The sequence below is a fragment of the Mizuhopecten yessoensis genome, unplaced genomic scaffold (genome assembly GCF_002113885.1).
Source record: "Mizuhopecten yessoensis strain PY_sf001 unplaced genomic scaffold, ASM211388v2 scaffold8123, whole genome shotgun sequence".
Classification (NCBI taxonomy): domain Eukaryota; kingdom Metazoa; phylum Mollusca; class Bivalvia; order Pectinida; family Pectinidae; genus Mizuhopecten; species Mizuhopecten yessoensis.
This window is the reverse complement of record NW_018407390.1, coordinates 1,774,330-1,787,750: the sequence shown is the minus strand read 5'-3', so window position 1 is coordinate 1,787,750 and position 13,421 is coordinate 1,774,330. Positions and strand designations below refer to the sequence as shown.

At 35.6% G+C, this 13,421-nt stretch overlaps 1 protein-coding gene across 3 annotated transcripts in view; it reads left to right on the top strand.

The window, feature by feature from the left end:
* The window catches only part of LOC110455012 (insulin-like peptide receptor), an 80,413-nt gene that overhangs the window by 59,948 nt on the left and 7,044 nt on the right, over window positions 1–13,421 (top strand). For all 3 annotated transcript variants that reach the window (XR_002463415.1, XM_021504888.1, XM_021504887.1), the window contains 11 exons: window positions 6,375–6,660; window positions 8,341–8,455; window positions 8,698–8,849; window positions 9,181–9,349; window positions 9,967–10,069; window positions 10,409–10,473; window positions 11,171–11,313; window positions 11,573–11,637; window positions 12,014–12,158; window positions 12,522–12,681; window positions 13,084–13,213. Coding sequence is in view for 2 of the 3 variants with exons in the window: in XM_021504888.1 (XP_021360563.1) it covers window positions 6,375–6,660; window positions 8,341–8,455; window positions 8,698–8,849; window positions 9,181–9,349; window positions 9,967–10,069; window positions 10,409–10,473; window positions 11,171–11,313; window positions 11,573–11,637; window positions 12,014–12,158; window positions 12,522–12,681; window positions 13,084–13,213 (1,533 nt within the window). In the remaining variant the exon portion in view is untranslated. The remainder of the gene's footprint in view (window positions 1–6,374; window positions 6,661–8,340; window positions 8,456–8,697; window positions 8,850–9,180; window positions 9,350–9,966; window positions 10,070–10,408; window positions 10,474–11,170; window positions 11,314–11,572; window positions 11,638–12,013; window positions 12,159–12,521; window positions 12,682–13,083; window positions 13,214–13,421) is intronic.

The following is a 13,421-nucleotide window of genomic DNA, read 5'->3' as shown; positions in this document are numbered from 1 at the left end:
TTAATTTATTCTTGAATTTTAGTTTAAATACAAAAAAAAACAATACCTGAACCTGGGAATCTTTTCGCCATGCTAAATGTTGAGCCCTGTACCTTTCAAAACAAATATGCCAATTGTTTATCCTTCTGTTTGATTTAGAAAATACCTCATTACTTTTCAACTTTGAATGCTGGTGAAAAAATTTCATTTTTACAGATTATGTATGTTTAGATAATATGATAATAAAATGCAGTATTTTTGAAAATGAAATTAAAATAGTCTGAGATAAGTAGGAGTGAAGTAGCAGGAGGATGGTGTCTTGGCTCTGGTTGGTGTGGGCAAATACAGGGAAAGTACAGTAAATCATCATAGCCGCAAGCTTTCTCTCTGTGTGTTTCTCTCATCCAATGCTTGGTTCCAAAAACACAATATTCTCTTCATTTTTAGGTCACCTGAGCTTTTAGCTCAAGTGACCTATTGCTATCCATCTTCGTCCATCGTCGTCACGTCGTCGTCCTTTAACATTTTACATTTTCAACTTAAGCTGAAATACTGTCAAAGGGATTTCATTGATACTTCATGGGAATGCTACTGACTACTCCCTGACCAAGTGTTGATATTTTTCGGGTCGATCAGAAATCCAATATGGCCACCACATCAGCCATTTTGAAAAACCTTTTTAAACTTAAAGTCATGTTCAACTGTGCCTATTTAACTGAAACTTAGTAGGAATGATCGACTCATGGTCCTGACAAAATTTTGTTATTTTTCGGGTCGATCAGAAATCCGCCACGGCCGCCATTTTGGGAAAAAAATATTCTAATAAGTTCTAATAGGCCTATTTAACTGAAACTTGGTCTAGGAATGATCAACTCATTGTCCTGACAAACTTAACTCAACGTTATACTTAACTATTTTTTACTAAATTTTTGGTAGTGATGATTGACATCATTATCTCCACTTCATATTTCAACAGCAAAAAATAATACTACAGGACTCAGGTGACCTTTAAGGCCCATGGGCCTCTTGTTTGTATTAGATAAATTGTGTAATAACCATGTGATGTTTAATCACAGGATTGAAGAATTTTGAGAGAGTATAAGGTAGAAATTAATCGTAATTCCTTGAAATGTTAACAAGCAGGTGTGGTTTACGGAAGGTGTTGGTTAAAAGTAGGATCATTAATTAACTGACGTGGTCCTAACAGGCGTCAGTAGTTACTGTAGTTCTATCGCTCTACTGAACTCACTTATATATACAGGTTCTAACAACAAGAGTCATTTTATACAAAAATGGCTAGAATGTCTTCCTTTCCTGTTCTTCACAACTGTTGTTATAAACGAAGATCAATTATAAACAAAAAATGTCCATAATAAGTAAAGATTATTGAGGTGTCATGTTAAGTTCATTTAAATTTTGACTAAACTTAAATAGTTTTGACTACATTATGACAAACATAAACTGACCAAACTTGTACAACAGCTAAAGAAAACCAAATCCAGTTAAAATACTAAACTTAAAAGGACTAATACATTAGTTTATGTTCCTTAAGTCTGATTGGTAGATTTCCATTGTTTTTTGTTTTTTTTACAATTTTTCAACATAGTGATTTGTTCTGGAAATAACAAATTGAAGGATGGGTTGAATGGTAGATTTCAAATGTTCTGTTAAAACGAAAGGGCCATCTCTCTATTTACAGAATAATGAAAGGGCCATCTCTATTTACAGAATAACGAAAGGGCCATCTCTCTATTTACAGAAAAATGAAAGGGCCATCTCTCTCTATTTACAGAATAATATCTCTCAATTTACAGAATAACGAAAGGGCCATCTCTCTATTTACAGAATAACGAAAGGGCCATCTCTCTATTTCCAGAAAAATGAAAGGGCCATCTCTCTATTTACAGAATAGTCTAGACTGTCTTATCTTCGACATTTATATAATAATGTTATTGTGCACCGTATGCAGTTCCTCACCAAGAAACGCCCTTTAACGTATGCTGTTCCTTACCAAGAAACGCCCTTTAACGTATGCTGTTCCTTACCAAGAAATGCCCTTTAACGTATGCAGTTCCTTACCAAGAAATGCCCTTTAACGTATGCTGTTCCTTACCAAGAAACGCCCTTTAACGTATGCAGTTCCTTACCAAGAAATGCCCTTTAACGTATGCTGTTCCTTACCAAGAAACGCCCTTTAACGTATGCAGTTCCTTACCAAGAAATGCCCTTTAACGTATGCTGTTCCTTACCAAGAAACGCCCTTTAACGTATGCAGTTCCTTACCAAGAAATGCCCTTTAACGTATGCTGTTCCTTACCAAGAAACGCCCTTTAACGTATGCAGTTCCTTACCAAGAAATGCCCTTTAACGTATGCTGTTCCTTACCAAGAAACGCCCTTTAACGTATGCTGTTCCTTAACAAGAAACTCCCTTTAACGTATGCAGTTCCTTACCAAGAAATGCCTTTAACGTATGCTGTTCCTTAACAAGAAACTCCCTTTAACGTATGCAGTTCCTTACCAAGAAATGCCTTTAACGTATGCTGTTCCTTAACAAGAAACTCCCTTTAACGTATGCTGTTCCTTAACAAGAAACTCCCTTTAGCGTATGCAGTTCCTTACCAAGAAATGCCTTTAACGTATGCTGTTCCTTAACAAGAAACTCCCTTTAGCGTATGCAGTTCCTTACCAAGAAATGCCTTTAACGTATTCTGTTCCTTAACAAGAAACTCCCTTTAACGTATGCTGTTCCTTACCAAGAAACGCCCTTTGACGTATGCTGTTCCTTACCAAGAAACGCCCTTTGACGTATGCAGTTCCTTACCAAGAAACACCCTTTAACTTATGCAGTTCCTTACCAAGAAACGCCCTTTGACGTATGCTGTTCCTTACCAAGAAACGCCCTTTGACGTATGCAGTTCCTTACCAAGAAACACCCTTTAACGTATACAGTTCCTTACCAAGAAACGCCCTTTGACGTATGCTGTTCCTTACCAAGAAACGCCCTTTAACGTATGCTGTTCCTTAACAAGAAACTCCCTTTAGCGTATGCAGTTCCTTACCAAGAAATGCCTTTAACGTATGCTGTGCCTTAACAAGAAACTCCCTTTAACGTATGCTGTTCCTTAACAAGAAACTCCCTTTAGCGTATGCAGTTCCTTACCAAGAAATGCCTTTAACGTATTCTGTTCCTTAACAAGAAACTCCCTTTAACGTATGCAGTTCCTTCCCAAGAAATGCCTTTAACGTATGCTGTTCCTTAACAAGAAACTCCCTTTAGCGTATGCAGTTCCTTACCAAGAAATGCCTTTAACGTATTCTGTTCCTTAACAAGAAACTCCCTTTAACGTATGCAGTTCCTTACCAAGAAATGCCCTTTAACGTATGCTGTTCCTTACCAAGAAATGCCCTTTAACGTATGCAGTTCCTTACCAAGAAACGCCCTTTGACGTATGCAGTTCCTTACCAAGAAATGCCCTTTAACGTATGCTGTTCCAACCCGATACCTATAATGACTATACTTGAGATACCTTTATAAATAGGAGAGTTTACGTTCAGTAAGAACAGTTGGTATGTCGGTAGTATTGGTGTTACCAATTCCTATCTGATATATAGTCAATAATCTTCAAATCCTAATTTCAGGCTGGTGGTTTGTGATTGTTCATGTACAGTAATATTTTTAGACAATAGTCTAAAATAAATGAAATGATAATCATTTTCTTTTCATTCTAAATTTCCAAACAATTCCAATCCTTTCCTCCTCTTCATCATAGTCATGCTGCCCCTTTGGTTCATCTTCTAATTCTTTCATCATCGGTGGCTGCTAGCTTCTTTTTGGGCGTGGAAATTGATGTATTAACTCGTTTAAAAACTTTTTTTTATATGAAGCAATATTTATTCGAAAAAAGTTAACAGAACTTACATTGAAGAAACATTTTGCTAATGTCAAGTTTGTCTCAAATTATAGAAATGTATTTAGGGTTGTCCACTTATTTGTTAGGAGAGCTTGTTAGAGGTTATAGATTTTACAGACAGCTGAATTAATTTTTATGTACGATTGTGCATAGTTGTACATAAAGCTAGATTGACTGAGAAATAAAGTTGATTCTTTATTAAAAGGAAAAAGTTTACATTAAACAAAACAAGTAGTCCTTTTATGTTTACAAACGGAACACATGGATTCATTTAAACTTAGTTCTAAGATGTCTTCTTTCCTAGCTTTCTCCTCATCTCTCTGGCTTTCCAGCACTCTTCTTGCACAACCAGAAACACCTTAGTTTGCTTGGTATTGATATAACAACCTCACCTTACACATGCCTTCAGGGAGACCCATTTCTTGTAATAAAGCAAATTTATAATGCGAAGCTAAATTTTGAGAGTTTCCTACTAGAAGCTTGTCTGTCACTTTAACATTGAGTACAGATTTTCTTAGATTACAGAATTATTACCTTGCCATTATGGTATTAAGTAATTTCTTTTCTGATCCTAGAAAGGATCCTACAAGAGCAATAACTTCTAAAATAAAACGGAAAAATAAGATTTTCAATGAGTTATAAGTGTTCCTACTTGTTTTAGCTGACCATTTTATAGATTTCTTTTGTGAAGAAATGGGATCCAAGTACTTGCTATTGACCTTTGTATTAACTTGCATGCTTTCATTTACATTATACTCTAACAAAGGAAATATTCAAGAATCAAAACAAACTTATATTTTGCTAAAATATTCAGAACACTTTGCATGACAACATAGCTGCTCCAAAAAGCACTTGAATGAAACATAATTTCTTTACAGCTTAATTGATCTTTATCATACAAAGCTTGTGTTATTTTGGGATGAAACATATTGAACAAATGTATTTTGTTGAATATCAAGTTTTGATTTGAATATTACCTATGGTGGAAGTTTCAGTTTTGTAAGAATTCACACACAATCAAATGTTAGTTTTAAAACAATTTTCACGATAAAATGTCAACACCAACCACTTGCACTTGGTTGAGAACTTAAATTCTGTGTTAAAATTTTACTTCTTTTTATCATGTCTTTTTAAATCTATAATGTTTTAAAAACACGTTTATACCTATTCTCTTGAACATCAACCTGAATTATATATATAGAAGCTGTTATTCACGATATTAAATTGTTCTAAAATGTTAAGATTTATTTTTATATTTTTACTATTTTTCACATATTTTTACTATTTTTCACATTTTCCTGTTTTTAGTGTTTAGATGGTTCTTGATCGCTCTTAACATTAGCTAGGATTTGTTGCATAAATGTAGTCTATAATGTCTAGTTCATGTTGTGAAAATAATAATCGGAGCAGTAGGTGAAATGTTGTTTTCATGTTGTCCGAATAATCCTAAAATTTCCTGGTTTAAATAAGATTTCCTTCAGAGGTGCATTCCCTCTGTTTTTGTTGTTGATGGTGTTTCTTTGAATGCAGGTATGTAAAAAACACCCTCACCAAAGTCTTTCTGAATCGGTGAATAGCTGCAAGGGCTTCAAAACATCTATCTCCTCAAATTTCTGTGGTTTAAATTGATAGTAATAGTAATCTCTGCTGGTAGAAAGGGAATCAGCTTCTGACTTATCTAAATAAAGATCACTTACCAAAGTTACAAAGCGATCATTTCTTCATGTTGTCAAGATATGAAAAGATCTGTTATACACAAGGTTTATTTAGTGCCATAGGTAATTTGAGTTGTAAAGAAATATCAGAGGAATTTTGATGTAAAGAGATTTTTTGTTGGGGAAATATTATTGAATTTGAAGTTCGCACCAGTATAGTGGAAAGTGTGAACTCTGTTAGAATAGATAATTGCATTGGTAATTGAATAAACATAAAGAATATTGGATTAATACTCTACCGTTATGAATGCATAGCAAATGTTGTTTCACCATGATAATTGATGATGTATTTAGTCAGAAGGTGCAAAATGTGGCAACAAGTCGCTGGGGTTGAAACCAAAGGAAAATTAGTATTCGATAAATGTAATTGAAGTGACAAGTGAACAGTTCACAGATGTACAGACATAACTGAAAACTGGAGCTATTTCTGACTTCTTTCTTTTGTGATTGGAAGTGTAAGACAACGGTGAAAATATTTTCCATTACGAGATTTCAGTGGATTAGGGAAGTTTATCTAAATGATCAAACAGACAATAAAGCAGTAAGCTGACTATACAGGTACTTCATGTCTTAATATCACTAGAACTTTATTTCTCAATGTTTAAAACAATTCATTTGTGACCGTAACATATTTTGTTTTTTATTTTATCACCAAGATCATTGTGTGATCCTTATTTTTCGTTTTGTAAACGTTTTGGTAGAAATTGCTGTATACTATAGTAAGTTGTCATTGCATATTTTGTATTCTTTACCATTTTCTTCCACAGAAACTCTGACCGTAAACAAAATATTGAAACATACCACCAGATGAATGGGAAAAAAAATGGCAATACCACCAAAACATCTCGAGCGCGACGCTCACCATTATTTTTAGACACGTCAGTAGCCAATGAGTCGTTAGGAAATGAGACGGAGTACAACACTACAGAAGTGGGCGAGCCGGACTCGGCAGACATTCCTGGTGAAGCATCCAATCCTTACTATAGAGCAGTGGTGTACAAGAGAGAATTCATCATCCCAAATCTGATGCACTACCGAGACTACAACATTGAGGTACATTTCTGTTTCGTTTGTAGGTAGGTATTGGTTCAGCGTCGACAACATAACAGTGGTTGGTATTAAAAGTGTACATTTATGCGCCCAGTGAGCTGATGTCATGGCTTGGCTTCAGTTAGCCATCCGTCATCAACCTTTACTCCTAGTCCAGAGAAGCTGAAGGAATTTACACTTATTTTGCCCAGGACATTTCCTGAGCAAAGGAAATTCAATGATGTATAATTGAAGGGTTTAGCATCAGAGGGGACAGTGGGGCAGGCCCCAAATGAGGAAGTAGGTGTGACATTGAAAATACCACTCATTAAATATGAGTAAAAAGGTTTTGGAGCATCCCTGGGCCAAGGGAATCTGAATTTATTTTTTAGCTTACTTTAATAAATAATAATAATATGAAAAGGTATATGCAGCAAAAGAATTTCAGATATGTTGGTACTTCACAAAGTTGATATCTATAATATATGTATTTTACCTTACTTACCCTGGGATGATAGTCCATCAAAGCCATAGAAAGCTTATAAGGTCACCTGAGCTTTGCTCAAGTGACCTATTCTAATCGCTTTCTGTCCGTCGTCGACCGTCGTGTGTTAACTTTTTACATTTTTAACTTCTTCTCAAGAACCAGTGTATGTAGTTTTATCATCCTTGGTAGATGAGGCTACAAAATTGTAAAATTGGGTTTCCTACCCCAACCCCTGGGACCAGGGCGGGGCCCCAAAGGGAAAATTTACCAATATTTCAAAAATCTTCTGCTCCAGACTCAGAGGTACTACAGTCTTTTTCTCTGCATGGAAAGAAAGATCAAAAGAGGTTTTATTTAAATTGTAAATTTCAGGACCCCAAAGCTATCCGTTCTCCCTTTGGGAGGGGGTAAAGTTTACTGTAGTTTTGGGAAATAACACTTTCGGGTATATTTTTACAATTTTCTGTAGGACATTATTTTTACTTGGTGAGAATTATCCTTGGAGAAAGACGGTTTCAAATTGTAAAATTGAGATTCTTACCCCAACCCCTGGGGCCAGGACGGGGCCCCAAAAGGAAAAATAAACCTTCCTCTCCAGAATCTGAGGTACTACAGTCAATTTCAGTGCATGTATAGAAATATCATCAGGAGCTTTATTGAAATTGTCAATTACAGGACCCCCGAGCCATCCGTTCCCCCTTGGGTAGGGGGTAAAGTTTACTATAGTTTATATAGGGAAATAACACTTTAGGGTATATTTCATCCATTTTCCGCAGAAAATTACTCAAACTTAGTCAGAATCATCTTTGGTGAATGAGGGTATTACATTATAAAATTGGGATCCCTGCCCCATCCCCAGGGGCTAGGGTGGGGCCCCAAAGGGAACATCTACCAATATTTTAAAATTATTATCCTTTGATGACATGACATTAGTATTGTATTTCACTTAGTTTACATGCTGATTTCCACATCACATCTAGACAATAAAATAAAGCTACCAGTACCTATGATATAACTCAGGTGACCGTTAAGGCCCTTGGGCATCTTGTTACGATTGGGGTCCCCTGAAAAACCAACAGGAATTTTTTAGATGTTTAAGGTAAGTCTAACCTTTGGTGTGCAGTGTACAAAAAAGTCATTCATAGTCACATTTTATTTGTTATAAATTTGTTCTACGTTTTATGTTATTATAAGATAAGTACATTTCTGTTCAACAGGTGATAGCATGTCAGGAGCGAGACCCGCGGGACTCCAGGGGCAAAAACAGGTCAAAGGAAGAAGCAAAGCTGTGTAGTAGTAGGGCCTTAGCCCTTCAGCGAACTAAGACCTCCAGTAAGTTGACGCTGACTGTACCCAGCCTCTGTACATTCTGTGATATCCTTTTTGTGCCTTTTTAGATATGCTTGCTCTTACACTAAGTTTGTTGCTTCACATTTTGAAAGAGCTTGAAGATAGTTCCTTATTTATCATTTTGAACTTTTCATAATGAGAAGGTAAGACCCATCCTGTCTTTAACATTCGAATAAATAAGATATTTTCTGCCTAGAGTTAATGTAATATATTTTGATCTACAGGAGTGGCCGACAATATCAACACTTCCTCGATCACTGTAAGTGTGATGAAGAACAAAACAGGGGAGGTTATTCTGAAATGGGCACCCCCTCCCAATCCTAACGGGATCATCATTACATACGAAATCAAGTACAGCGACTCAAGCATCAACAATGTAAGTATGCAAATTATAGAAAGCCATCAGAGATCTCAGGAAACTGGATATTTTCTCATATCTCTTGGTAGAGTAAAATATTTCTACATTGGTGTGTTTAAATAAATTATCAAGATCTAGAGCTATTGTTGATTGTTTCTTCCTGTAATTATATCTATCTCCTATATAATAAAGCTGTTAACAGCCTTCAAATCTTACAAGGAAACGTATTTTATAATAATCAGTTCACAAAAAATAAAGATCTATATTAGTCAGTGTATAATTGTCATTGTATATGAACTCTGTCCAGATGATGAACAGCTACATAACTATTATTGACAATGTGTTACAGGTTCAACCTGTCACAGTATGTATATCCCAGAAGATGTACAAATCTCTCGGGGGCCACAAGCTTGACCATTTGGGAGCAGGCAACTACACGTTTAGGATACGGGCTAACTCACTGGCTGGCAACGGGTCGTGGACTGAAGGCCGATACTTTGTCATAGATTCCAACAAAGGTACAGTTATTGTATAATTGATGGACAGTAAAGTGTTTATGTGACCTTGATTCTCGTCACTGTTTTCAAGTGTCATTTAGACAGTGCTAAACAGGTGCATGGATACTGTATAAAGAGAACTCTTCGCTGAAGTTTAACTTCCACTATTATCACCCTCCCTTAATGAGGGCGATATTTTCGTTCTTCCGTAATGAGGGCGATATTTTCTTTCTTCCGTAATAAGGGCGATAGTTATCATTATAGCACACAGTAGTACACAACATTACATACATAGTAAGGAAGGGTGAAAATAACACTACATGAAAACACTCATTCTACAAATGAAGGGTGAAAATAACACCACACGAAAACACTCATTCTACAAATGAAGGGTGCAAATAACACCACACGAAAACACTCATTCTACAAATGAAGGGTGAAAATAACACTACACGAAAACACTCATTCTACAAATGAAGGGTGAAAATAACACTACACGAAAACACTCATTCTACAAATGAAGGGTGCAAATAACACTACACGAAAACACTCATTCTACAAATGAAGGGTGCAAATTTCCCTATATCCAGTATTGTGTGTGTTCATACAGTGCTAAACAGATGTATATTGTGTTTCAGGAGAAGTGATGGCCCAGGAGATGATCGTCGTGGTGTGTGTTGTGGTCGGTATCCTTGTCGTGGTCATTACTGGAATCATCGTTTGGTGTATGGCTCGCAGGCGGTAAGGAACTTCTAGCAAATAGGACACTTTAAAGCACCTGTATTAATACGCAATTTCTCAAGCTTTCTTTTTTACCACCAGAACTCTACAGTAGTATGGGTAATTATAGCATCAGCAATGGGAAGTTTCCTTTACTTCAGACTAGGATCCTACCGTAAAATTTGGACAAAGATATTGCATAGAAGTTATATTGCATTGAAATTTGTGGAATTTTAAAATAAAATTATCATACAAAAAAACACACCAGTTACCAGTGATCATCTGTTTCCAGACAAGTGTCTATGTAAACAGTCCAGTAAGTATGAATACTAATCGATTTTTTATCATTGGTTGTTTCAGGTTCCGTGAATACCCAGACATCCAGAACATATCTGCCAATCCAGAATACATGTCAAATTATGATGGTAAGAATTATCTCCTCTTTTTACAATTTAAAATGTTGCTATTTGAGGAATAGAATTAAAAAATATCAAGAACACTGAGTAGTAAATAATTTCAAACATAAATAGAAGCTATTTATGCATATTTATTACAAATTGGACATCAGTTTACCAATAATCAGTAAGTGTTCTGCCAACGCTGAGTGAGGAAATTTTCACGCCTGTGGGTAAGGTAAATTCTCGGAGAAAAGGAGAATTATTCTAACCATAAACTGTACCTAAAAGGCTCTTAATTTGTGTTTGAGAACTCTTTGTTGATGGAGGTTACAATTGTGAATTAATTACCAAGTAGTGTTCAAAATTCTTGCATCATTTTGACGAAACTGGCTTTATATATAGGTATTCCAAAAAATTAAAGTAATTTTTGAATTTGAATAGAATAGGAACATATTATTTTTAATGTAGTGCACTTATTATTGCAAGTCATTCATAGACTGCTTTAATATCTTGTTCGTTCTCAGGACAACACAGAAAGTCTAAAAAAAATACCATCTGAATCCTGAATATCAGATGAACACAGTGTGTCAGGCATTTTATGAAAAGTGTCCAATTTTGGATTCGTTTATGAGATGATGAATATGATCATTGATGAGGACTTCTGAAGACATTGGTGTTAGTCCATGACCATACCCTGATGGTCGATCTATTGCTTATGTTTCAGCTTACATAGCGGACGACTGGGAAGTGGATCGGGACAAGGTCAAGCTCATCCGTGAACTTGGTCAAGGGTCCTTTGGGATGGTGTACGAGGGCCTTGCCAGTACTCTGAAGGAAGTGGACGGGGAGACGAAAGTGGCAGTAAAGGTAAGGGTTTTCACCATTGTTGTTGTGTCAAGGTTTAATGAAGCTGATTCAATTAGAATAGTATAGGTTAAAGGAAATAAAACATTTATACATTTTTAAATCTGGTATTAAATCAGAATCACTCCTTTAACATTTATTTATCCCAGCTTACATGTGTGAAATGCATTTCCTTTTTTTTGTTTGATTATTTTCAATGGTCCCAACAATTTGTGAATGATATGGCATGACTACATATTGGTTTTGTTTTCTGTCATTACAGACTGTGAACTCTAGTGCTACATTTACTGAGCGAATGAGTTTCTTAAATGAAGCTTCCATTATGAAGTAAGTATCATGCAGATTAAGTTTCTTAAATGAACTTCCATTATGAAGTAAGTATCATAAAGATAGTTGGATGGTCAGATATTAAAAGTTTGATTCAAATTGATTTGATCAGCTTTGATTTTAGCAAATATACATTTGGGATTGTCTCGATTCATAGTTTGGCAAAAATGTTGATGAACTTTTTTTATTGAACTCCTTGTTAGACTTTCCTACTGGAATAGTGCATCCCATTGGTCTGGACACCCTTGTTTCCGAAACAAAGTTTTGATACCATTTTTCTTTTTATTATATTAACAGGAAAAGTTTATTAAAACAATGACCATTATTCTTAAAGATTTAAGGAGGCTTGGCTGTACATAGTTTGCGTTGGTTTCAGGACATTTGTCTGCTCCCATGTGGTACGTCTGCTCGGAGTTGTGTCTGCGGGGGTGGCTCAGGGAAAGCCAGCCTATGTCATCATGGAACTTATGAGCAACGGAGATTTGAAAAACTTTCTTCGCATGCATCGGCCAGATGAGGAGGTATTGTTTGATTATATACAATGAAAAAATAAAGTGTTATAGAGTTCACAATGGAGAAATTATGTTTTTAAGACAGAATCGAATTAATTGTTGTATTATTTTCTCATAAGTATAGAACTAGAGAAAAAAATATTGTCTCACAGGGTTTCAGATCAGTTTACAGTCAAATTGGGTAGATATTGTTGCAAAAAATATTTTGAAAAGACGAGAAATCTATATACGTACACTTTTTTTAAAATTAGTAACAGCATGTTAAATACTTTTATGAATGAAGAATATCAATTATAAATGGACCAAAAAAATGTAAAATCAAATGAAAATAGGTGAAAACTAAAATATTTCCTATATCTTCTTACTTTTCAGGATAATGCAGGTCGTTCCCCTCCGACTCTACACCGTATCATGCAGATGGCGGGAGAAATCGCTGATGGAATGGCTTATCTCGCCGACAAAAAATTTGTTCATCGTGATCTGGCTGCCAGAAATTGTATGGTGTCTGACAATTTAACAGTAAAGATTGGAGGTAAGGGGAGATAATAAAATATCTTCACCGTGACATTGGTATTCAAGTTTTACCAATAGGGCAAGTTAGGAAGCTTCTGTCATAAAAGGTTTTAATCCTTTCACCACTATAGACCATAATGGAATTACCCAGATCAGTGCATGGTAGAGTTTATTATAGTTACATAGGGGTCAAAGGGTTAGGCAAGATTGTGAAATAATTGTTTATTACCGTTGGGCTAGGTCAGTTACAAATTATGTTTTTGCTGTAAATAATCCTCCACTTATCAAAATGACAACTTAGTGATGACAAATATCACCTTGAAATTATGTTATGTTAAAGATGACAGTAAAAATAAATGAGCAGTTTGTTTTTATGCACTTTTTGGGAAGAATTTTAAAAATTCTTTTTTTTGTGTTACAGATTTTGGAATGACCAGAGACATTTATGAGACAGATTATTATAGAAAAGGTGGGAAAGGGCTTTTACCTGTTAGGTGGATGGCCCCGGAGTCATTGAAGGATGGTATATTTACCAGTATGTCGGATGTATGGTAAGTCAGACACACCCTCTTTAGGACAGTCACTCTTTAAGGAAAGTATTTCGTATATAAATGAAAAAAATTGATGCCAATCTACATGACCGCCACCCACCAACACCCCCAACACCCCCACCAACCCCACCACGTCGTCCATTAACCCTTTTACATTTTTAACTTAGACTCAAATTCTACTGTCACATTGATTAAGCCCTCATTTAGT